At 36.9% G+C, this 27,709-nt stretch overlaps 1 protein-coding gene across 1 annotated transcript in view; it reads left to right on the forward strand.

Annotated features, from left to right (window-relative positions):
- Positions 1-13,276, forward strand: part of Htr1e (5-hydroxytryptamine (serotonin) receptor 1E, G protein-coupled) — a 70,651-nt gene extending 57,375 nt beyond the window's left edge. Inside the window, exon 2 of the mRNA XM_005377713.2 lies at positions 11,731-13,276. Coding sequence (XP_005377770.2) covers positions 11,917-13,002 — 1,086 coding nt within the window. The 5' untranslated portion in view covers positions 11,731-11,916 and the 3' untranslated portion in view covers positions 13,003-13,276. The remainder of the gene's footprint in view (positions 1-11,730) is intronic.
- The last annotated feature ends 14,433 nt before the right edge of the window (positions 13,277-27,709 follow it).

A 27,709-nucleotide genomic window follows, 5' to 3' on the forward strand; every position in this document is an offset into this window, starting at 1 on the left:
TTTTTTATGTTCTTATCTACTGTGCATGCTTGTGTCTGGTGGTCTGAGCAACTGATTTGAAGGTAACATTATGCAGTGGAATTACAGTGGCGATCTCCTACCGCTTTGTCTAGTGAAACTCTGCATTATCTCTAAGGTTTTATTGAAGAATTATTTTCTTATTGTCTTTAGTGGTTTGAGCAGTCTTTCATTCTTACATCTACTGATCTGAGCAATGTAGTTGAGGATAGCGATATGCAATGTAACAACCACTGCTGATTTGTATTAATTTGTCTTGAGGCCCTGTATCACTTTGAATGTTCTGCTTTGATTTGTTTATGTTCATGATACAGGTATGCTGCTACTCTTCTATTTTATTGTTTGTTTCTATTTTTTGTTTGTTTGTTTCTATTTTTTTGTTTGTTTCTCACTACTCTCTTTAAAATAAAAAAAATTTTTAAAAATTGTATCAAAGCACAATTTGTAGAGAAGGTTAATGAATCATAGTGGTAAAAAAGATCCAGATTAATCTCAATCATAATATCTCTGTAGTGATATTCTTTCTTTCATTCTTGATGATGCTAATTTCTTTTTTCTTGATGTTTTGTTTGTTTGTTTCGTTTTTTTCCGGTACCGGGAACCGAACTCACGACCTTGCGCTTGCCAGGCAGGCGCTTTTGCCGCTGAGCTAAATCCCCAGCCCCTTTTTTCTTGATTATTCTAGGTAAAGATTTTTCACTTTCTTAATCTCTCAAACAACCAGCTTCTGAATAATTTAATCTCATCTGTTATTATCTATTGTTTATTTTATCCTATTTAGTCTTTGTATTTTCTATTTCCTTACTTTTTTCTAATTTACCATCCTTTTCTTCTGGTCTCTTAATGTAGAGGCTAAGATAATTCATTTAGAACTTTTTTCATAAAAAATATCAGCACTTAGAAGTGTAAATTTTGTTCAAAGTATGGTTTTAGCTGAAATATAGCTGATATTTAGATTGAAATCTAGAATACCCCCCAAAAGTCTCATGTGTTCTGAGGTGAGGCTTTTTGAAAAGGTGACTGGGTCCGGGGGTTACTGTATATACCAGTAGATTAAACCACTGATAGGTTTATGGCTAAATGTGCTATTAGGAGGTAGAGCCGAATATGTCTCTGAGAACATGCCTGGAAGGACACATTCTTCACCTGGCTCCTCCCTGCTCTCTCTGCTTCCTGGATGCCATGGATTGAGTCATTATGCTGCATGATACCCTACCCCTACTTCTGCCATTTCTACTTTGAAGCCAGCTGATCATGACCTGAATCTCAGAAAACATGTGCCATAATACAGCTCATCTCCTTTAATTTTCAGATGTTGGACATTTTTCTCCAGCAACAGGAAAGTGACTAGTACAGATATGAAAGGAACATTATAACTAACATTTTAGCTATGGATTTGACAGATGAGATAAAATGGAAAAAATCCTTTATACATCATAATCAATAGGATACAAGCTGGGCATGGTGTTCACATCTGTAATCCCAGCACTCTTGAGAGTCTGGGACAGGAGGACTAAAAATTTGAGCCCAGCACAGTCAATATAGAGATTTAACAAGACCCTGTCTCAAAAAAATTTAAGAAGGAACTGGAGATGTAGTTCAGTGTGAAAGTCCTGGGCTCAATCCCCAGTACTGGGGGAAAAATATCAAAAAATATCCAAACAAGTAGAAATTCTAAAAGTCTATATATGTTAAAGACATTCAATTCATAAAAATTTCCCCATAAAGAAAATTCACAATACAGAAGGATTCACAGATACATTTACAAGAATTATTCACCAAAAAGTAACATATATTTATCTCAAACTGTTTTGGAAATTTTTTAAACTCATTTTTTAGGCCAGCTTACCTTGCTACCAAAAGTAGATAAGAGCAATACAAGAAAGAAATTTTCAAATATCTTTTATAAATATAAATGCAAAAAGTCCTTACTAAAACATTAGCAAAAGAAATTCAGTATTGTGTGAAAAAGACAATACACAATAACTAACTGAAATTTTTCTAAGCATGAAGCATTGATTTATCATTCAAAAATCAAGTACTGTAATTCGCTACTCTAACAAGATGAAGAAAACCATCATGCAGTTATCTTAATAGAAAAGATACACTTGATAACATTGCATATCCATTGATTATTTAAAAGCTACCACCAATTTAGAAATAGAAGACTATTTCCTCCAATTAAAAAGCTCTCTAGGGGAAACCTATATATTAATGATGAAGGATGAACATTTCTCCTTTAATACCGGGCAAGTGGTAAAAATGTATACTTTTACCACTTCTATTGAGAACTGTACTAGAATTTTAAGTCAGTGTGATAAGAGAAGAAACATAAAAGCAAAAAAATTAGAAAAGAAATAAAATTGTCTTCATTTGCGAGTGACATGATTCTTTTTATGTAAAAATCATAAGTAATCTACAAAACAACTGATGACTTCTAAGCAAGATCACAGATTCAAGATTAAAATTCTAAAATATACTGCTTTTCTCTAAGCAAACAATGTAAATGAAAAGTGGAATACCATTTCCATTTATAATAATTCAAAAATAGTAAAACACTTATAAATTTTAAATATATGTAAAACATCACTGAATACTACAAATACTATTAAGAGAAATTAAGACATATAAGTAAAGAAAGCTACTTTGTTCATGAATTGGAGGACAAATGATATTATTAAATTTTAATCCTCCTTTAATAACCCTACCATTTTTACAAAATTCAAGAATACTTTATAAGCCATGGGTGATGGCACATGCTTGTAATCCTAGCACTCAGGAGGCTGAGGCAGGAAGATTGCTGTGAGTTCAAGGTCAGCCTGCACTACATAGTAAGACCCTGTCCAAAAGAAAAAAAGAATACTTTGCATAAATGTATCACTTGATCCTAAAATGTATATAGCAATTCATAAAAACTGCCAAAGCAATCTTTAAAAGGAATAAAGTTGGAGAATAGACACACAGAGTAACAAAGATAGTGTCACGCTGGCATGAAGCCCAGGGGAATATAACAGGGTCTAGAAATAGTCTGGTACATATACAAGCAACTAATTTTTGACAAAGGATCTAAAGTGTTTCAGGGGGGAAAGAAAGTCTTTCTAACAAAAAATACTAAATAACTAGATATCCTCATTGACAGATGGGGGATTACACCTCAGCGTGTATCTCATACCAAATACAATCATCCATTCAGGATGGATTATAAATATGAAAGTTAAAGCTATTAAGCTTCTAGAATAAACTACTGGAAAGTATCTTTGTACCTTGGAGGTTAGAAAAAGTTATTAGGACATTGGAAGCTCTACTCATAAAGAAAATAGATTTCTTAGACTTCATCAAAATTAAAAAGAACAAAATAAAAGAGAAATGGAAGGTAACAGGGAAATAGACTTTTTGAAGATGAAGAAGAGTTTTAGGGAAGGGACAGTGGGTAAGAAAGGGAGTAATAATGATCAAGATGTGATATGTATATTCCCCCAAATGAATGTAATTATTCTGTATTACAAACATATACTAAAAAAATAAATTTTAAAAATTCTAGAAAAATTTAAATCTTCTGTTATCAAAAGACTTCATTCAAAAGTAGAGGTAAGTTGGAGTCATAGCTCAGGAACAGAGCACTTGCCTAGCATGTGCACAGCCCTAGATTCAATCACACAGCAAGAAAAAATATATAAATAAATAAATACCACAAAGGGGAAGAAAATGTTTGAAAGACATTGTTCTGACAAAAGCATTGCGGGCAGAGCATTTAAACATCCCCTGGGCCAATTGATCTTAACTGTTAACTTGAATAAAGTGGTGATTGGATCATGGAATTTTATACTCATGTGCTGTCAGGAGATGGGACCCAGCTGTAGGTAGGTTATCGATACATAGCTTTGAAGGGTATACAATATTTCTTGGTGCTCTTTCCAGTGCAGTGGTTCCTGACTGCCATTAAGTAGACAGCTTTGGTCCACCACACCTTTCCACCATAATGTTCCTGCCTTGGAGCCAGCCAACCATGGACTGAATCCTTTGCAACCATAACCCAAGTTAAACTTCTCCTCCTTTAAATGTTGAATATTATATACGAGCTATGAAAAGATGACTAATACAATTCCTAAAATTCTATGTAGTCTGTTGTATATGAACTTTTACATTCTTGTTAATATAAGCATAATAATATTACTGCACCATATACCCAATCACAATTTAGGTAAATAAATTTAAAAATCCCATAATTTAGTATCTCCAATTGCTCTAAAAGATAAAGTTGACAAACATAGGCTCTACATATAACATAGGTTCTTTTCTCCTACATAGGTAAATAAAAGCCCTTCTGAAGCAAAAGGAAGTGAATTTAACAATTTAGGTAAAATTTGTAATATGAAGCCAACCTGCCCCTTCTGAAATAGACAAGAAGAAATAGGTACATACTGGAGATTTTTTTTTAATGATTTGAGGTCATTTCGTTTAAATGAGAACAAAGAAGAAATGAGACAATATCTATGGTGATCATTAGTAATTATTGAAAAAACACTAAATTAAATGAACTGGTAAAATTAAGACTTGAGAGTGTCATAAACATTAATATCCAAAAACAGCTGTACTGTATGGGGAAAGATGAATGTTGACCTTTCCTAGGGGCAGGATATCCTTCATAATTAAGTTCACCAGTGCTGATCATAGAGTATAAAAGGCAATATGTAAGTTAAAACATGAAGTAAAATTACAGAATGAATTATTCCAGTGAAGTATTTTTTAACTTTTAAATAAAATGTATAATTTCATTAAATATAATAAACCTTGAACACTACTACTCAGGTTAAGAAGTAGAACTTGACCAGCCTATGAAAAACTATGTCCCAATCATAACCATTACTGTACCCTCTAAAAATGCCACTCTCCTGACAGCTAGGCTTTCTATTCAGTTAAGCTACCAAACTACATATCTCTAGTAATGGTGCTTTAGCTTTGTTTTTATTTTTATGTCTTTTAAATCTCTTTTAGTCTATGTGCCACACTCTCCATTATCCTTTTTTCCTCTGAAACTTAAGTTCTAAAAAATGGGGTATTTTGACCCCTGGATTTTCTGCAGCTTATGTTTTGATGATTACATTATCATAATGTAGTTTAATGTATTTCTTGATCCTCTGTACTTCCTTTAAGTTAGTGATTGATATAAGAGACTTAATCTTGGAAGCATTGACTTCAGTCAGCCTAAACTCCATTTTCAATAGCTAAAATGTGACCTAGGATTTCTGGAAGGCAAGAAGTGAAGCCATAGAGTTCAGCCTATCATGGAGAGCCAGGAATAGCTGCTAAGAGGGATGGAGGTTAAGGGCAGTTTTCTTGACTGTGCAAAGCAGAACCCTTGGGGTAGGAGGGAATGACTTACCAATGTGAAGTGGCATCTGGAAAGTATCTGGTAGGTACAACTGGAAAAATACTAATAGAGAAGAGAAAGTATAACCTAGGCTCTTTTGAATCCGTTGACCTCTGTATCATGGTGGTTTTATACAATGTAAATGAGTTAATTAGGAGTTTTTAAAATCTAATGATACTTCATAGTTTTAACAATGACATGTTATATAACTTTCTCTGATAATCAAATGTCTTAGCAAAACTTTTTATTTTGAGATATGGTCTCGCTAAGTGGTTCAGGCTGGCCTCAAACTCACTATGTAGCCTAGGTTAGCCTCAAACTCAAGATCCTCCTGCCTCAGCCTCAGAAGCGCTGGGATTACAGGTATGTACCACCATGTCTGGCAAAATTTTTTGTGAGGATAGTTCTCCTATATTTCAAATTAGTCTAAAAATGTTAGGAAAAGGGGAATATGCCAGTAAGCAATGTCATATATATGGCTGAATGATATTTTATATTTATTTCCCTTTCTCTCATTCAAAGAAGTGGCTCTCTCTATGCTTTCTTAGCTCACAGATATTTCAGAAGGCAGGAACAACACATAACAATTTCTAGTTGTTTTCAAATGGCAAACACATAGGAGGTTTGTAAGATTCACTAATGACCAAAGAAAGAAAAGAGAGTTTTTCAGTAAGTGACAAATAAGCATAGGAAAGAAGGCAGAAAGAGACTTCCATTTTCTACATATGTAGACTAGAAATGGAGAAACAGAAAAGTCCTGGGGCTTCAAAACATGGGCCAGAAGTTCTGGAAGCCTCTGTTGCATACTTAATATTCCAGAATAAAATAAAGTCATGGTCGGTTCCCGGTACCGGAGAAAAACCAAAAAAAAAAAAAAGTCATGGTGTGGCTGGGGACATAGTGTCATAGGCATGAGGTTCCCAGTTTAAGGAAATTCCCTGTATATGTTAGGGAGGCAACCTATATATGAAACAACTATATGAGGCAGGCAGTAAATATCATACCAGGACTTCTCTGTACAGGTGACTCATCTCAGCTCTGCCTTTCTCACTCTCAACCCCAGTGCCTTGAGCCTGAATAATCCAACAGAGATCTTGGGGAGGAGGACAGTGAAAATACTAAGCATAAGAAGTAAGTAGCTTAGAGTCAGAAATTGGGTTGAGTTATGAAATATATAGACCTCTATCATACATCCGTGTTTATGGAATGGAATCTGTCACCCAATGTAAAAATCCCTGGGGAAATTGCTAGGATAAAAGATGACAACACTAACATAGCACTGGCTGTGTCATATTATAAGCCTTCTACTTGTATTAAGTATTTTAATCTTCAAATAACCCTAACCTGGTGAGGAATGCATCATTAATCCCTACTTAAAGAGGAGAAAATTCACTAAGGAAGTAGGCAAAGGTTAAAGACCTTACTTGAGGTTACACTGGAGCTGAGGAGTGGTAAAGTCTGTTTCAGAGTCCAGGCATGTGCCCACAACCTATAGCTTCCTCTCCCAAACTTCTGAATTTGGTACACTTTTTAGGATGAAGTAAAGCAGAATCTACAAAGTGAATTTCTTTTTCTAATGGAAGTACTTGATCCAAAATATAGTCTTCTCTAAGAACTTTAAGATGAGCAGATACTAGCTAATTTATCCTTCTACGTAACACTAGATGCTTTGGAAAGTCCTCCTGGGTGAGGAAGATATTCTTGTTCCTCTCCTTCTACCTGCAAAGAATGACGTCCAAGAAGAATAGCATAACAATGTCTACTTAATATCTAGTGTTCATATGATTTGATCTCCCTGGTTTTCTGACCTTCACTGGCATAGTATAAATCAGTGGTTCTGGAGTATGCCTGTAAGTAGGAAATGGTATACGCTGATTAATTTAGTTTAGAATGGTTCTCTCCTGTTCATAATTTTAATGAAAAACCATTTGGATGGGCTGATAGAGTGCACTGGAATTTCCCAATCCATAATTGAATCACAATCTGAAAGTTACAAAGCCCCATAAAGTCCCTGCATCAGCTCTTGAGTAGAATGTTTTTATTTTTAGTTATTATTATCATTGCAGTTAATTTTCTACTCCAGTAGATGAATAAATGCTTAGTCTGTTGATATTAGCAGTTAGATCTGTTCTGCAGAACATGTTTTGCTTCAAATCTTATATTCCCTTCCCCACCACTATGTAAAAAGCAAAAGAGACTTTGGAGAGTTTAGACACTATTTAACCAGCACTTTTCTAATTAGAAATCATACTACTACTAAGGAGTTCATAGTGGCTATAAAAACCATTGTTATTTCTTAAGAAGGCAAAGGAACCCAAGATAATTGAGACAGATCATTTCCTGAATGTGCCTGCTATCTTTGATCCTTTTACCGTCCCTGAAACCACCTAAAGTGCCTAAGAAGCTCTATATTTACCTGGTTCCTACAGACCCCACGGACCCCCCCCTTTCACTGGCTTCCTTCTTTAGTGCCTTTTTGTTCTTCCTCGATTGCTTTTCACTTGTTCCCAAAATGCTCTGTATCTCAGTAGAAAGGCTGTCCAGAACAGCAGTAGGGAAAACTGTGAACAGCTGAATTATAAAACATAATCTTAATAAAAAACAGCCTTTGCCCCATATCCCCTCCCCACACAGCTGCTACCTTATTTGTGTCCTCTTTTCAGCAAAACTCTTGAAGTATCCTTATTCACTATCTCCCTTTTTCCCATTCTTTCTTTAAACGACTACATTCAGCCTTTCATCTCTATCACTTCACCAAACTGCTCTAGTGAAGATCACTGATGCCGTTATATTGCCCAGTCCAATGCTCAAGTTCCCACCATGCGTGATTTTTTTATATACTCAGCAAATAACATTGAGTGTATAGGAAACTAAGTCAGAAGTCCATAACATCTGAAAGGATTGTGGTAAAGGATAGTACACCAAAGTGGATATGAGGCTTACCTTTGTAAGTTTTCCGTAGTCATAACCTTTGAAACACTAACACATTTTCATTAGCCTTCAGCTGTATGACAAAAAGAGACAGACATTCAGCCAAAATGTACAGATAAAGCCTTATAGATTGTTAGAGCCAATTCCCATTCTGATTGGTCAGTTGCATATTCTGAATTATTGGTGCTCATGTTGTATTTTTTTATATTAAAGAAAAGAAATATCATAAAAACAATTATATAAAATTTCAAAACAAGATTGTAGGAGAGCAACAAAGTTCAGTACTTTGTGTATTGTTATCTTTAAAGTAGTTGCTCATAATATAAGATATAGGTATGAAAAAAAGGATCAAGCAGTACAGACATATACCTTTCCTTTCAATGAGCTAATAGCAATTAGTAGTATATTTATCTTAACTATCATTTATGTGTGTGTGTATATACATATTTTTTTTTCCTTTCCCCTTCCTTTTCTCCTTTCCCCCATTCCAGTTACTCCTTTCTTTTGAGCATTTTCTTCCCATGTCACAATATCTATTGCCACCATGCTTGCTTGACAAAAAGTATCACACAGTTGATCTGTCTTGCTGTATAGGCCTTCATCATATGGTTTTAAAATAAAGTGACTCTCACCCTTCTCTTCTGCTTCCCCTAACTCCTAATCATTTCTCTGATGACATCATTTTCTTCCTTATTTTGTAATTTTCACAACCCCTAGCATGGTCTACATTTCTGGTAACTCATATCTAGTTAAATTCTCAAAAATATTACAGTCTGAGGAGCTACATTCTCATATCTTTAATGTTTATTTTGTGCATGTATCTTTCAGAGTAGGAATTAAATTTCTTGTCTTTGTATTTTCAGTCACCACAAAAGCCTGCACATATCCAGCTTGCCATCTTTTATATTTTTCATTTAACACTGTCTTGAAGTTTGGTCCACAGCAACACATAATGGCTAGGTAAGAGTAGGTCCAGGAAGACCTCACTGTGGAGCAATTAGACATTAGACAGATCTGAGCTCTGGGTCCTGAGATCTTGGTGAAAGGTTGGGAGGTACAAAGGATCTAGCAAGCCAGACAGAGAGTTAGGGGGATCTAAGTAAAGAGAACAATTTAGCTAAATTATTTCTGATGGTCTTTATGTCATGCTTTTAAAATAACTACAGTTCCTAATTGCCTCACTATAAAGCAAAATATCTACAATTTTCCATCCTTTACCCACGCTTCTCTCAGTTCTCTCAGTCTTACCATTATAATGAGAAAGCCTTTTTACTAAGAACCACTTCACCCAGCAAACTTAAGAACCCAAGAAAACATAAGCAAAGGTTAATACATTCATAAAGAAAACTAACTTATTTCATTTTACTAAAGAGATGGTGATCCCAATGAAGACATAAATCGTTGGAACACAGGACAATGAAGAGAGGTTGACCCAAGCATGTAGTCTGTAGTCTCTCTGGAGTCAGAGGCCAGGTTCATCTGATCCCAAGGCCCATTCTCTTTCAGTGATAGCATAATGGAAGAAAATATTCAGTCTGCAAGAAAGAGGGCATTGTTGGTAGAACGAGCTCTACGGAAGAACTACAGAAACATCCAGAAGTAGGTTGCATCCACAGAAATACAGAAAGATAATGGAAAATTCAGGCAGAAAGAATATCATTTATTCACAGAAAGATACAGAATGTTTCAGAACAATTGTCCCCTTTGTGGTATTCAATTAAATCACTGTTACTTTATTTCCTGTATCTGAAAGACAATGACCCCCATCTCCCTCTCCTCTTGCTTTTTGCTTGGTGAACAGAAGAAACTGTATCAATGGCTAAATCTCACCCACAGACTGGAGATTCTTATTCCTGCTTCCTCACTTCTAGTCACAAATCCATTCAAAGCCTCACACTCCTATTCTCTCCCTGTTTTACACATACCTCGCAGCTCCTGCGCCCATCTTTTGCTAAAATTATTGTATCTGCTAAATCCAAGGCATACCAATCTATGTCACTTCATAAAACTGATAAAATACCCAGTTTTTATTTGAAATCTTATTGGACTCAATCCCAGGCAGTCAAGTCAGAGAATATGATCAGCCTTCTTTCTACCAACCATTAGCTTCTTATATTCCCAGGTAGATTTTGGTTGCCTGATTCTCATGAATGTACATGTACATTTGATCATTACCTTTCCCTCTTTCTTTTTTTCTTTCTTTCTTTCTTTCTTTGTTTATTTATTTATTTTTTGAAACATGGTCTCACCATGCAGTCCAGGCTGGCCTTGAACTCACAGTGATTCTCTTGCCTCGCCTCCCAAGTGCTGGGATTACAAAGTGAGTGCCACTACATTTGGCTGGTTATTACCCTTCTTTAAAAAAGTCACTATCTTACTAACTGATCAGATTTATCCAGCTGTCTGAGAGATAGATAGGTAGATTGATAGATAGATAGATACATAGATACAGATACATAGATACATAGGAAGATAGATACGTACATACATACAAACATATAACTCCAATGTTAACTGATACTAAACACTTTTAAATTTTCATCCTATACACATTTTGCAATTATCTTAAACACATATTAATAATGCATTCTTTGAAGTTTAATATGTTTCCATACATGCATGTAGTATACATGGATCATATCTGACTACCTTTTCTCTACCCACCTTCTCAAAAGGAATTCAAGTTTGTTTGCTTGTTTTTGCAGTACTGAGATCAAACCCATGACCTTGCACATGCAAGGCAAGCATTTGACAACTGAGCTACACTGCAGCTCCAATAATTGAGCTCGGTGATGGTGCTGTTTTACACCAAGAACAATTTGCTACCAACATCAAGGGATATTATATGCTTTTATCTCTGTTCTCCAAAGAAATGCACAGTGGCATATGTAAAATGTCAAAAGTAATTAGATGAAATTGTATAATCCCTTTGTCATACTAATAATCTTTGGATTTGAATATTCCCTGTGAAAGTTTAAATATTCACTGCTCATTGATAAGCACTATAGTTTTTTCTCTTTAATGTAATGGTACCAGAACTTTTAAAGGCATATAATGTGAGCATGTGTTTTCTAATATAAAAGGTTTTTTGCATGTAAATAATGTATATATAAATAACTATGAACATACATATAATTGTATATAAAATAAATATGAAATTATAGATATGAAATTAACTCAAGTGGCAAAATAGACTTAAAATTTGGGAATGCCTTCATCAGAAGGAGTTTGGGAACTTAACTCAAGAAAAGTATCCTTTAAGAAATAATGTAAAGATGAATTCAAATTGCAGAGAGGAAAATAAAGTTATATCTAAAATGCATGATATTTTATGAATGTCAAAATACAATCATGTTTTCCAGGAAAATATGCCTTTTCCATTCATTAACCAGTACCATAATATTTTCCAGGAACTCCCCATTCAGAAGAACTGTTGTGGCCTTTTCCTTTACTAACAAAAAATGGGACACAAGAGACTAAGTAGATGAAGAAATTACAGCCTCCTCACAAATGAGAGACATTGAAGCACACACAGCTTCCCACAGAAGGGAAATAACTAACAGCTTCTCCACAGTGTAGATTGGAATCAGAGAAACATGAACCTCACGAACTGCACCACAGAAGCCAGTGTGCTTGTCAGGCCCAAAACCACGACTGAGAAGACGCTTATCTGCATGACCCTGGTGACAATCACCACGCTAACCATGTTGCTGAACTCTGCTGTAATCCTGGCCATCTACACCACCAAGAAGCTCCATCAGCCTGCCAACTACCTGATCTGCTCTCTGGCAGTGACTGACCTCCTGGTGGCAGTGCTCGTCATGCCCCTGAGCATCATGTACATTGTCATGGACAGCTGGAGGCTCGGGTACTTCATTTGTGAGGTGTGGCTGAGTGTGGATATGACCTGCTGCACCTGCTCTATCCTCCATCTCTGTGTGATCGCGCTGGACAGGTACTGGGCCATCACTAATGCTGTGGAATATGCCAGGAAGCGGACAGCCACGAGGGCTGGCATGATGGTCTTCACTGTCTGGACTATCTCTGTGTTCATCTCCATGCCCCCTTTGACCTGGAGGAACCACCGCCAACTCAGCCCGCCCCCTAGCCAGTGTACCATCCAGCATGACCATGTCATGTACACCATTTACTCAACATTTGGGGCATTTTACATCCCTTTGACTTTGATCCTGATCCTCTATTATCGGATTTACCATGCAGCCAAGAGTCTTTACCAGAAAAGAGGATCAAGCCGCCATCTAAGCAACAGAAGTACAGATAGCCAGAATTCTTTCGCAAGTTGTAAACTCACACAGACTTTCTGTGTGTCTGATTTCTCCACTTCAGATCCTACCACAGAGTTTGAAAAGATCCATACTGCCATCCGGGTCCCTACCTTTGACAATGACCTTGATCACCTTGGAGAACGCCAGCAAATCTCCAGTTCCAGGGAACGCAAGGCAGCACGCATCCTCGGACTGATTTTGGGTGCCTTCATTTTGTGCTGGCTTCCGTTTTTTATCAAAGAGTTAATTGTAGGTCTGAGCATTTACACTGTGTCCTCTGAAGTGAGTGATTTTTTGACATGGCTCGGTTATGTTAATTCTCTGATCAACCCACTGCTGTACACAAGTTTTAATGAAGACTTTAAGCTGGCCTTTAAAGGGCTCATTAGATGCTGAGAGCATACTTAGTTTGTAAAAAGCCAAAAGGCATGACTTTTATCACAGCCTCTGCAGTACATGGGGGTAAGGGATGCAATGTATTAATCCTTGAACATATTTGGTTCAGGAGAGTTTGTAAGTATGTGAAATCTGTTTATTTCTTTGTTGTGTTCTTTTTTGTTTGAAGTTTGTTATTTGGTGTATTGTTTTCTACCTCTGGTCTTATTTGTGGTACATAATTTCAAATAAATATTATCATATAAAAAACAGAAAATACATAGAAATGATAATAAAGTGATACAATAAATATTTTTATGTTTTTTTCTAGCTATTTCAGCTAACCCTTTAATTAAATAATGCCCCCCCAATCTTTATTTATAGAATTTCTTATTGCTTATAAATCAAATATCTGATAACTTGCCTTCAGATCTGAGGTTATGGCTCTATATGCACACATACTCCCCTGGAAATTGCATGGCTTCATAGAGAATAAAACAAAAGTGATATCCTATCATCTCAGCTTGAAGATATACACTCAAATCTGTTCCTCTAGCATTGTGACTACGTAGCCTATTCTTTCCAAGCAAATAGTAGTGCTTTTTACAATTAAGCTTCCTATTTTTTTTGTTTGTTTGTTTGTTTGTTTTTTCCTGTACCGGGAATCGAACTCACGACGTCACGCTTGCCAGGCAGGGTCTGTGCCGCTGAGCTAAATCTCCAGCCCCAATTTCCTGTTTCTTTAAAAGGAATCTACAGTGAAGGCACTGTCACTTCCCCAAGTCTTTTACTATGAGTATGAAACATAAGCAAATAAGAAATCGTTGAAATCTACTTTCGTTATTATGTTGCTAACAGACACATTGGGCCTCATGTATCCAAAACACATCCCATAGGCTCTCACCCTGGCAGGATTCAGGTGGTAATTTAACATTTGGCATGCTTTCGTGAGAAGTTTAATGCAGTAACCAAATGAATTTCAATGGAGAATATTACTCACTAAATCACCAGTCACATATTTGGAAATAAATAAAAATCTGAAAATCTGTTTAGAGAAAAGATCAGGAAATGGGTGTCTCCTGGCATTCCTGGGGCTTGCATGCCAGGCTGCATCCTGAGACCCAGAGAATGCAGGTGAGACATGAGGCCACAGAGAGTGGTCTGACTCAGCCTCTCCTGACCTAGAGTGACTGTTCAAGTCCGTAGAGGAGCTCACCATGACAAACTAAAGAATGGGAACAGGAGGACTGATATGCGGAAATTTTTGTATACTCCCAGCTGAGTGACTGTCCTAAGCTCTGCCCGTCACCTCTCACCCAGAGCCTCTCCCAAACTCTCCACTCTTCTTCGTGTACTGAGAAGACGGATTTGGCTGCTCTCCACCTGTGTTCATCCTGTAAATCTGTACCCTCTCAGCTCCTCTGCAAGCTCGCTTCTATCCCCTCCCCCAGCACTTCTCTAATCTCACTTATTACTTTGCTCACATGTCTTGGACGCTAATATCAGTTTCCTATGGTGGCGCTTCCCACCAAGCTTCTACCTCCTCTCTCCCTCTCTCACTTCAGTCTCTGATTATTAACCCACTCGTCTGCCTCCGCTTCTCACCTTCCGCTGATGTTTCATCTTTGGCCGTCTAAGTACACCCTCCCAGTTGTCCCCGGTCTGATCTTCCAAAGGTCATGGATGACTTGTGAACAGGCAAATACAGCGGCCTTCCCTCTGACCTTACCTACCTCCCATTTGCTTATCAGGCATAACAGCTGACCACCCTATTCTTAAGTCCATGCCTTCCGGGATATCTTGTTCTTGTTTTCCCACTACCTCCGGACCTCCTCGTTCTTTGCTCCTCATTCTGCATCTTAGGGCTTTGTCTTCAGCAGTCACTTCCTCTGTGTCTATATTCCATCCCAGTAACTGCCATTTTATTAATTAGTTTCATGCCTCTGGCATCTACACTTATGGGTTTAATTCTTCTCTCTCTCTCTCTCTCTCTCTCTCTTTCTCTCTCTCTCATCTATCTATCATCTATCTATCTATCTCTTGCTCACTCTCAACTCCAAACCTATGAATTACATCTGGTAATATTCTGTGCAATATTCCACTGGTCTCTCAAACACAACCTTTCTAAACTAACTCATGGCCATTTTCCTACACACAAACCTTCTTCTCCTCCCACTTTTTCTCCCCAGTCTCAAATAACAGAATTACTATCCTTTTAATCAGTCGTATTAGATAAATGTGATTCTCTTTGTCACATGCAGGTCTCCCACATCCAGAGAGTCTTAAAGTCTTGTGCACTTGCTTCTTTAGAAACTTTTGTTTCTGCTAGTTTCTTCTACTTCAGTAATTTGGTCTTCTTCTTATTGGATTCATCTGATTCTGAACTTCACCACCACCTTGCCCCATACACCTGCAAGAAATAACTTCCTGTACCAGTGTGAGGTTTTTGCAATAGCATCTCCAGACCAGCAGCCTTAATATATCCTGGAAACTTGTTAAAAATTCTGAATCTAGGGCCTCACTCAAGCTTACTAAGTCAAAAACTCTTAATAAAGCGTATTGATATCTGTTTTAACAAGCCCTGCTGGAGACTCTGATACAAACTAAAAAGTATACTGCTAATTTTAAATTGCAAAATTTCAACACTCAAAATCTATTCTTTCTCCAGCAGTAAAAAATAAAGATTTCTACTATAACGCTCAAGACCCCTTCACAATGTGGCCTCAAAATGTCTCTGCACAATTATTTCTCACCTTTTCTTCTCATCCACCTCATATTTCAGAAAATTCTGAATATTACCTGTACTTTCTGGGTTATCATTTGTTCCCATTGCTTCAGAAATCGGAGCCCCAAAACGCTCTGTCTTCCACCAATCCTTCAACATGTAGCTCAAATGCCATCTTTCCTATAAAGTCTTTCTGAGGTCTTTCCTCCCCTGTCCCTATGGAAGTCACTTCTTGCAGCTCAATTCTCCAGAGAACCCCCCTTGTAGTTTATTAGTATATGCATTCTATCTTCCAGCACTTTTGTTTGTGGGTTTGTGCTATCTTCTCCAGTAGATTGTCAGCTCCTTGAGTGTAGGGAACATGTCTGCTTCCCCTTTGTGTCCTTATAGATTCCTACAGTGTCTTACATGCAGTAGATACTCATTAAATATCTGTTAATGTAAAAGGAATTAAGTCCCTGGAAACAGAAAATGCTAGCTTCTTTCAGTGAGGAAATCAAACTTCTAAAATCCCATAGTGCAATATTGACTTTACCCCCACACCTTAAAAATTTGTCCTGTTATTCCACCTTTGTTCTCCCTCAAAAAAACTGGATACAACTTCGAACTGAAAAGAAAAATGGATTTCTCACTGAACATAAACATCTTTTATTAGTTAGAATTCTAGGTAAATTGCTGTCAAAATAAAGGCTCTCAAATATAGTGCCTTTTTAAAGAAAATCAACATTTCTCCCAAGTGGTAGACAGCCCAGAGTGAGTAGGGGATTCTCCTCTGCAAGGTTATCTAGGAATTCAAGTTCCTTCCCTTTTGTGAATCTTCCTTTCCCATGTAACTGGTTCTCATTTCATGGCCAAAGCTAACTGCTTATCCCATCCATGTTCCCATACACAAGAAGGGAGAGAAAGAATTGACGAGCAAATATTTCTTTTTCTGGAAGTTATGTGAAAATTGTCCACATCACTTCTGCTTATAGTCCATTGGTGATAATACCTCATGAGAGGAACAAAGACAGAAGGTCCTTCTCTGGGCCTTGCTAAAAACAAGGGAATATGGGAATATGTCTGCTTCCCCTCTGTGTCCCTGTAGATTCCAACAGTGTTTTATACACAGTAGGTGCTCATTAAATATCTGTTAATGTAAAAGGAATTAAGTCCCTGGAAACAGAAAACGCAAATATTATAGGACAGAATAGAACAAGTGGGCAATAAGCCACTCCTGCCACAAGGGATACTGGTTTCTGCTTGAACAGAAGTATTACAGAGCAAGGCATATGGCTGCCTAGCTAGTGGTGACTTGTGTAAAAAAAGGATGACTTTCCAATTATAGGTGACTTAAGCTAATTTATACATATGCTAAAAATCCAGTATTTATTATGTTTATTATATCTAGAAAGTACAAAGCCAACTCACATTGCTTTTCATCACTATCCGTGTATCATCCTTGAAAATTTTGGCAATTGTAAGAGTTCTACATTTTTAAAACATTTAAATAAAATGCAAAACAGATGCATAACTGATTTTCACTAACTCATTTCCAATTTACTAAGTAAATGAATTTCTTTCACCACTACTTCTGCCATTAACAAAGAAGTATTTCCTAGTATAAACCAAACTTATTGAAAAAGAGATTTCCTGCTTGGTTTGCTCATTTCACTTAATAGTGCCAGCTGCTGTTGACTCCTATAACCCCTTTAAATCCAAGGAAATTAACAATACCTTCTAATATTGTCATTTTTTATAATGCAAACATGTCAAAAATATTCCCCAGGTTATATTTCCAGTACCTCCATTAGAAATTAGAACTTCCATTTTTGTTTTGTTTGTTTATATTAATTTTTTTTTCTTTGGGGGCAAGGTCATGCTGACCTTGAACTGAGCTCAAGTGATCTTCCTGCTCCAGCCTCCCAAGAAACTGAAACTACATGTGTACACCACTGTGTCTTGCTCAGTTTGTCTTTTTGTTGAAGGAATTCTTAAATATAAGTCACTCCCTAGTAAGTCTGGCACGTCTTTTAGTTACAACTAGCAATAGTAAGAACCTCTATGGGCACTGTTACCCCTGTCTACTTTGGATAACAGTATAGCCTGTATTTACAGGCTTCAGCTTAAAAATTTTGACTACTAAATATGAGTTAAATTCTCAAACAAGATCCACTGGGTTGGCTACCAACGCAAAGTATTTCAGTATTAACTCTCACATTGGTTTTAGTCGACCAATGTTTGTTGCATTTGCTTAGTTTTTAAGGTCTTCTATACTTAATTTTAACCTTTATTCCTCATTGCATTTGCAAAGCCAGTGAGGCCAGCAGAAAAGTTAGTGAAGGGAAGTATATGACTATAATAGAAATACAAATAAAGGCAAAATTTTAGTTAAAAGTGCAGAAAAATGACAACCATAATTGGATCAGGTCTTTTTCAGTTTTCAAGAACAATGTGAAAATATTGTGTGTGAAGTATCAACTATAACCAGCAAGACAGAAGTAAAAGTTATTAATAAAATAGAAAAAATGAGTACCACACAGTAGTTTTAAAAGACATTTGGGGGCATTTTATATGTGAACACTTTTGTTATCTCCAGAGGGAAAAAAGTAATTGCATTTAGTGTAGAAGTCAAGGAGGCTAAACTATCCCTCTGGCAAAGGACTTCTATCTAGAACACATAAATAATTTTTAAAAATCAGACCCTCAAAATTCAGAGACCCCATCCAAAAATAGGCATCTGGAATGAATACACATTTCTCAGATGAGAAAAGGCAAATGGCAAATAGATATATGAAGACATGTTCAGCATCATTAGTCACTCAAGAAATGCAAATTTAAACAACACTGAGATTCTGTCTCACCCCACAAAGAATAGCTATCATTGAGAAATCAACCAATAACAAATGCTGGAAGGACTGTGAGGAAAAAGGAACACTTCTCCACTGTTGGTTGGAATGTAGACTGATACAGCCACTGTGGAAATCAATGTGGAGAATCCTCAGAAAACTAGGATTAAAGGTCCTATTCAACCCAGCTATTCTCCTTCTGGGTATTTCTATAGAAGAACTGAAAATATCATACCACAGCGATATATGTGCATCCATGTTTATATAAGCACAATTTGTCATAGCTAAATCTTGGAAACAACCCAAATACTCATCAACTGAAGAATGGATAAAAGGATGTGATATTTTTATACAGTGGAGTATTACTCAGCTATAAAGAAAGGTAAACTCAAAATTTTTACAGGTAAATGGATGCAATTAGAGACCATACTCATAAGTGAAATAAATCAGACCTGCATGTGTAAACATTGTATTGTCTCCCTAGTGTAAGAATCTGAAAATGTAAATAAAATCTAGAAGGTACAATTGATATTGTGAAAAGGAAAGAAACTGCTCAAAAGGAATGAACAACTGCGATGAGAGAAAGAAAAAAAAATAAAGAAGGGAAATATACATATTCACACACAAGATAGCTAGGATGATTGTACTACTAACTTCTATTGGTTTATTGAAAGGAACAGTTAATGTGCAATTATTTGATCAATATTTCATGCCTATAACTGGTAATCTGAGCAACTACTTTGTTTTTTTATTTTAAAAAATAAAAGAAGGAAAACATATTAACAGAGAGACATCCATTTACAAAATGGCATAAGAATAATTCAAACAAAACAGAGTTACAGGCAAAGTTGTAGGAAATTAACCATGGTTGTTGTATTAATTATTGATAACTTCAAAGCGGTTTCTCAGGAAAACAAATAGAGATATACAAGATCAATCAAACGAGTAATCATTAATTGTTCCTTTCTGTAGAGCAATAGAAGACAGTAGTACAACTCTGTTAGCTATCCTGTACATACATACTTACATAATTTCCTCTTCTTTCCTTTCTATTTTCCCACACCCCAGTTGCCCTTTACTTTTGAGCATTTTCCTTTCATTTCACAATGTCTATCATACCTCCTAGTTTTTACTCACGCTTTCAGGTCTTACACTAGTGAGACAATATGATGCCTGCACATGCCAGTCTGATATATTTCACTTATGAGTATGGTTTGTAGTTGTGACCATTTACCTATAAAAGCTTCTACTTTATCTTTCTTTATAGCTGAATAATATTCCGTTATATAAAAGTATTACAATTTTTTTATCCAATCCTCAGTGGATGGACATTTGGGTTGTTTCCACAATTTAGCAATTACAAATTGTGCTGCTATGAACATGGGTGCACATATATTGCTGTGATATGATGTTTCCAGACCTTCTGGGAAAATACCCAAAAGGGGAATAGCTGGGTTGAATGGGACCTCTAGACCTAGTTTGTGGGGAATCTCCAAACTGATTTCCACAGTGGTTTCACCAGTCTGCATTCCCACCAGCAGTGGAGAAGGGTTCCTATTTCTCCATAGCCTTGCCAGCATTTGTTATTGGTTGATTTCTTACTGCTAGCCATTCTTACTGGGGTGAGATGAAATCTCAATGTTGTTTTAATTTGCCTTCCTCGAATGACTAATGATGGTGAGCATTTTCTCACGTATTTATTTGCCATTTGTATTTCTTTATCTGAGAAGTGTGTATTCATCTCAGCTGCACATTTTTGGACTGGGTCTTTGAATTTGGGGGGGGGGCTGATGTTTTTTTTAATTCTTTATATGTTGTAGATAGAAGTCCTTTGTCCTAGGGCCAGTAGGCTAAAATTTTTTCCCAATTTGTGGGATTTCTTTTTACTCTGCTGCTGATTTCTTTGGATGTGCAGGAACTTTTCAGTAGGATGAGTTCCAAGTTGTTGATTCTTTGAAGTATTTCAGAGGCAATTTGGTTTTTGTTCATGAACTCTCTGCCTACCCCTGTCTTCAAGGTGGAAATCAAAGCTTCCATTGAAAGCTGCCAAAACTGCTTGAATGAGCAAATACTTTGAAGATAATAATATGTAATACAACAACCACTGCTAATTTCTATCATCTTTTTTTGAAATTCTGTATCATTTTTATTGCTTTTGTGTTGTTTTGTTTTTGTCTTTGTTTTTGTTATTTTCCTTTTGTTCTTTTCCTTTAAAATAAAGAAAGAAATCAAGGAGGCTAATGCCTGAAATATGTAAGTCAGTGGAACTCAATAAAGGATTGCCCTACCTAAAATACCAATATCACCACCTGCTGAGAAACTTAGACATATCAGCATGAACATGGGGTACCTAGAAGCCCTAATGTTAGTTCAGAAGTTAGGTAGGAGTTGAGAGCTTAGAGGGCACACATAAACATGGTAAATACATTTTTAAAGAAATTTTTTTTTGGGGGGGGGGGGGTTTTTTTTTTCCGGTACCAGGCATCGAACTCACCACCTAACGCTTGCCAGGCAGGCGCCGTGCTGCTGAGCTAAATCCCCAGCCCCGGTAAATACGTTTTTGTGAAGTTTTCCCACACACCACGGAAGGTTTCAAAGGTCAATGCCAATTTGAATTTTCTCAACTTCAAAGTGAGTTAGGCTAGCAAATACAGACATCACATCAGTTAAAGACAAGACATGTCTATGACATGCAGAAATAATTAAGAAAGTGACACGATAAAATATCTACTAGCATGGAGAAATACATGTGTAATATTAATGCTTCCAAAAATTGACTCCCGGCATCAGATGGAAAAGCTTCCAGAGACCATAGGCAGAGTCTCACCCATGTCATCTCAGACTGACAATTGAAGAGGAATAGTGGACACCTTTTCAGACCTTCACTAGTTTGTAAATTGGAGAACTTCTCCTAAACTGGAGGGAAACAAGAATGGTTTCTACTATTTCATATGTCCTCAAGTAAGGAATGACGTTATGAGATGGAATCTCAGCTGACAGTAAGAAATCTTTCAAGTGGTAAGAATACATTGGATACTTCCACAACCCTTAAATTAACCAGAGGCCCTCCTCTCTATCTATAAGCCACATGCTGGAGAACACACATGAGGTTTCAGCCTTACCATAAAAATATTTTCAAATTGTTTCATTCGGAATTGATGGGAATCAATACAAGGAGAAAATTGCTTTGGAAAAGTAATCTATTAGCTCCCTGGAGGCATCCAGCACAGAGCATGGTACACAGTGGCATTCAATTTTCTCATATACATGTTTGTCAAATTTAATTGAAATGGACACCTTGATTATAGACTTTAAGAAATTTAGAAACAGAACTATGTAACAAGTAAGGCTATTCCCTTATCCTATGAAAGCAGAGCTGTCAAATATTTAAATTTTAAAGGAAAGGGTGGGGCTGGAGATGTAGCCCACTGGCCCAACTGCCTGCCTAACAATTGCAAGGTACTTGCAATTCCCAGGTACTAGCAATTGCAAATCCCCAAGGTACTAGCAACTGCAACGTACTTGCAAGTTCAATCCCCAGTGCCAAAAGAAAAAAGAAAATAAAGCATAAAGGAAAGGGGGGCATCAAGACAATGATAATGACACAAAAGAAACAGCAATGGGAGGAGCTGGTAGATATTTACAGTATTAGGTAATCGAAACTTATTGAGCATCTGTTCTTTGTGAATTATAAAACGTTTTATTGAAAAAGAAAAGACATAAGAACAATGATACAAAGAAAGTCAACATACAGCGGAGGTTGGAAGATAACATCAATCAGGTTTTGAGTTCACAAAGGTTAATCGGATATCTGCTGTGAGTTTGTCATCATACTGGACACAGTGATCGCTGTAAGAGGCGCAAAAATGAAGAGGGCAGATAATCCAGGTGCAAATCTGTGCAACCCAAATCCTAAGACAAGATATTTAGGAGGATTCTTGTATTTATTTTTACTTTGATAAAACATTTTAGAATTAAGAACCTTGCCTTTGCTTGAATGGGTGGGGAGAACGGAGGCAGAGGAGAGCATTTTGCACATCCAAATCTTAGGTGAAATGAAGGTGATATCCAAATTTCTGGAGAATGAAAAAGAGTGGATAGTTCTTCAAAAAAATATATATAAACAAGAATACGTATTATCAAAAAGGCATATTATGGTATTGTTGGGCACAAGAAATCAAATATATAGACTACTATGGTTTTCTAGTTTGTGTAGTATCCAATAATCATACCTCAATGGGTGATTTTTAAATCTAATTTATGAAAGCAGCTAAAGGAAGGATGGTAATCCATGAGGGAGAAGTTACACTTATAGGCAGCCTGATAATAAGCATATCAGTGATCCTAAGTGTTTTTGATTCATAGTTAAGGACACAAGAATTAGCAATATAGTAAGCCAATTACTCAGTTAAGCAATCAAGCCTGAGTTGAAATTTGGATGGCAAAAGAGAATAATTTAGTACTATGGCAAAAATATCTATGTAAATTTATAAGGAAGGTGCTGGTAAAATATACAATCAGAGGTGAGAAGCAGCTGTATAGATAAGCTGAGCCTGCCAGCCAAACCTTCTGCCACCATTTCTTCCCACTCTTTGGTAGCTAGGGGAAGGCGTTTTATAGAGAAGGATGAGAACAACCAACATCTCAGCGGTGTTGACAATTGCTATAAATCTTTTGGGGCAGCCTACAGCTTTTTAATTGACCACTTTACTTGATTACTTCTTATTTATCTGTTTTTTTTTTTCATTAATGAAAAACTAAGGCCACACACATATACACATCCACACCCAAAAACAATAGCCCCAACCTCAGTAAGGAAAGAAAAGGTAAGTTTGATACAGGCAAGTGTCACTGGCTGAGTGGTCAGGAGAGTCCAATTAGGAATGTAATGTCAAAGTCAGGTGTACTGTGAATGTACAGGCTGTTTCATGTATGACTGTTTGACACTGTACCAAATGGAGGAGGAGGATATGCAGTTATCAGCCCCATTGGCAATTTGAAGAGAAATCACCAGTTTCCAAAATATATCTATATAGAAACAGTCTCGCTTACACTGCCTGTCCTGCCTACTCACTCCTTCAAAATGGGTTACCAAGTACATCTTCTAACGAGCAAAGTGATTCTACATGATCCCTCACCATAAACCACTATGTGGCATGTGACCTCTCCCCTCGCCTGAACTGCACCCAATTGGTTGAGGAGTTGGACACCTGCACCAAGGAACTGTAGGCTGCCCATATGCTATGAGGTGGTCTGGTACTGAAGCTCCCTATGAACCCAAGGTTAATTACAGTAATAACATTCTTAACTCTCTCAAGAATTTGAACTGAAAATAATGAAGAGACATTCTATTGTCCTTGTAACCAAAAGGAAAGAGGTGAACAAAGGCTGAACCTAAACAAGGTAAGACTTGCATCCCAGGTGCAGCACAGAAATGAAATTCAGTTAACTTTCCCAAATAGGTTTTCTGTTTCTAAACTAGTCACCAAATTCTTGGGGTTCAGCTGGCAGAACAGTCCAAAATTTCCTTTCTCTCTTATTGCAGCAGTTACCATAAACCACCACTACTTGAGGTAACCTGTGTGGTTTCTCTGATACACAGAGCTCCCAGTTCTCTAAGCCATGAGCTTGGAGAGCATGCAGCAGCTCCATCTGGACAAGAGCAGAAAGACCAGGTTCACATCTTTTCCTTTCCACTGACTTCTCCATTGTAGAAATGTGTATAGTTTCTGGTACTCCCCACTACATCTCAGTTCTTACCATGCAATTAAATTTCTCCAATTAGTTTTTGCTATATATATTTCAATTGTACTTATCAAATGAATCACTATGATTAGTCATTACTGCCTTGACTTTGGATTCCTAGGTTAAAGTGATCTATTTTTTGTCCCAGGATCAACTGGTTTTGGTTTTCATTCAGTATTGAGACTGGGAAAGAGCAGTATGAAGGGAAGAATGATAGGAGCAGCGGGCAGGGAGATGAAAGTACTCACAGATATCTGTGAAGAGTTTGTGAACTAGCCTTCACCTGCCTCACTTGCATTGTCAGGTGTTTCAAGGGCCTTAGGGAACAGAGCTATGACATTCACAACCCTTACTTGCTCATAAAGCTTAGCTCAGTTGCAACTATCCCAGAAGACAGAATCATCCCCTTTAAACTTATTTTAAAAATTGCTATAGACCTGAATATAATCGGGCATGAAAATGAGCATATTTTTAACAAGAGAAGCTCTTCTAATACAAAAAAAAAGTTGCAAAAATCCAGTAAAGGGAGAAAAGAGGACTTAGTCTTCTAAATAATAATATAAAGGTGAAGTTTATTCAAACAAATATGCATTAAATCTGTGTGTCAAGATATTCAACATACTGTTCTGTGAATAAAACATAGCCCAGACCCCTGAGGAAAATATGGTCTCTTAGAAAGGAAAGCTTAGCAAACAAGTAAGCTACACAGCATGATGAATTTTGTAAAAGAAATGTGCACAAAGTGCTACAAAAAGCACAGAAGAAATACACAGGAGAGAACAGGTTGAAATAATCCATCTTGAACTAAAACATGATATAACAATTCACTAGGCTGATGATTTATTCAGATAAACTGCATGAACAAAGGTATGGAAATACACAAGTGATATTTGGAGAATGAGGAGAGGTTTGCAGTGGCCAGTGTTTTGAAGGAAGAAGAAGTTCGCCAAGCAGCATAAGCGCGAGGGACCTCGAGTGCCTTGCTAAGGGCATTAGATCTTATGAGAAACCACTTTGAAGATATCAATATGTAACACAATAAGCATTGTTAATTCCCTACCACTTTGTAACTCCATACTGTCTGCACTGTTCTTTTGCTATTTTGTAAAATGTTGTCTGTCTGTTAATGTTTTCCTCCTTTTATTTTTAAAATTAAAAAAAAAGATCTTACCTTGTAGCACCAGAAAATCACCCCAATTTTTTAACCAAAGGAGAACATTATCAGACTCACAGCTCTGAAAGCATCCTTCAATGTAGGACAGAGGGTGGTAGAATAAAGACCAGGCAGACAAGCATTGGAAAAAGAGAAAGAAGAAGAGATAGAGCAGAAGGAGTCAACACTAAAGAGGGGAAAAGAAAGGAGTGGGGAGATCGTAGAACAATTTCAGGAATAAAATTGAGGAAAAGACATAAAAGTACATTTAACCAGAAGGTGACCTTTTTAAAGTAAAAGGGAACACACTTTTAGGCTAAAAAAAGAGACCAGGTAGTAATTTCAGCAATGCAGCACAAATCTCACAATTTGAGGATATGGTAAAATAGAACAAGTGAACTTCTTTCCAAAGCTGACCAGTCGTTGTCTGACTTCGAACATTATCTACCCTTCCTTAATCAGTTGACTAAGCAGAAAATCTCCTCAAGGAAATAACAGCAGCATCAGAGGCATTAATTACATGCCTCACATGTCTCCACTGTTAGCACTACTCTTTCACTGAGCCCATCTAAACACATTGGTTACTTAACTTGGTTAAGCAAACAGCCCTCACTACAGCCTCTATCCATTCACTCATCATTCAGTGGTCTTTACTAAGCACTCATTGTGTGCCAGGAATTATTCCAGGTCCTAGCTCTCCGATGGTGAACTAGATAATAGAGATTCCTTGCTTAACTCAGACTGCAGACCTTATTGTCTCTTATTGAGAGACAGAATGTAAGTAATGTTTTCAATAAAGTGTGTTAGAGTTTAGTAAAGGGAAATACACTTCATATTTCAGATCCTGGAAGTCTGGAATAGGGTCTAAGATAGAGCATTTCTTTTTTTCTTCAATCCCCTTCCTCTTCCATCACCCTCCCCACTCCTCCTCCACTTCTTCTACCCCCTTTTGTACTTGCTGGTATTATTTGTCTTAGTTCATTTGATAGCATATAGTGTTTACATTCATTGGGGTTGTTAGGATCCTCCACATTCTCCACTCATTTCCCCTTCCCTTTCTCCTCACCCCTCACCCTTGTTCCCTTGGACTACTGCCCTACTGCAAGAAATCTGTCCCCTTGTCCCCTTGTCCCTTTCTATCCATATTATAAGAAATATTTCTATCCATCCTTCATCATCTTCTTTTTTTATATTGCCCACTCAATTGAGAAATACCATATGGTATTTCACCTTGTGTGTCTGGTTTATTTAACTCAACATTATATTTTCCAGATGCATCCATTTTCCTACAAATGTCTGAAATGTGTCCTTCTTTATAGCTGAGTAGTATTCCATTATATATAAACACCACATTTTCTTTACCCAGTTGTCTGTTGATGGGTGGTATGTGGGCTGCTTCCAGTATTTACCTATTAATAGTGCATTTCTAATAATTCCCAAGTAATGCTGTTTCTGGGCTATGAATCACCCTCTAAAGGTCATAAGCTCACACAGAAGAGTCTCATTCAAAGTCATTTGAACAGAAACTGAAAAGAGAATAAAATCTGTATTTTCTGCATTTCTTGATTTAAGAACTAGCAATGAAGAAAAGAGACAGACATAAGAAGTATAACATGAATATATTTGCAGAACTCTGACTGGGCTGCACTCATGACAATTCCTCTGAGGTTGGAACAAGCTGGGACAAAAGAAGAGTGGAGATGTGAGTGTCCACCCTTGGGACTCTGGCAGACATGTGGAACTAGAGCCATGTAAACTGGGAATGAGGGCCTGGACAGAATACTCACCTCATCACTGATTTTGCCTATAACCCTGTAGAGAGGGATTCATTTTAATAATTGACCCAAAATTAAGTTATACTGGTACTTCTAAATAATTTACTATGCACATTTATGCTTAAATTGACTTATAGATAAGTGCATTTTATCTCATGGGTTCATATCTTCACAACTAACTTTTTAGTTGCCCTAATAAAACCTCTAGATTTTTTTTTTTTTTTTTTTGGTACCAGAAATCAAACTCAGAATCTCATGATTGCCAGGCAGGCACTTGTGCCACTGAGCTATGTCCCCGGCCCAACCCCTAGATTTTAAAGATGTGCTTCAAAAAAGATAAAAGAAAGTGTACCTGAACTAAGAAAATTCAATTGACCAGGATCCTGAGACCATGTCCTTTGTTTTTCTAAAGGGAACTATAACACTGAGTCTAGGGATATAACTCAGTTTTAGAGTGCTCATCTAGCATTCACAAGGCCCTGGATTCAATCCTCCACAACAA

Source organism: Chinchilla lanigera, unplaced genomic scaffold, assembly GCF_000276665.1.
Source record: "Chinchilla lanigera isolate Chin_1 unplaced genomic scaffold, ChiLan1.0 scaffold00010, whole genome shotgun sequence".
Classification (NCBI taxonomy): Eukaryota; Metazoa; Chordata; class Mammalia; order Rodentia; family Chinchillidae; genus Chinchilla; species Chinchilla lanigera.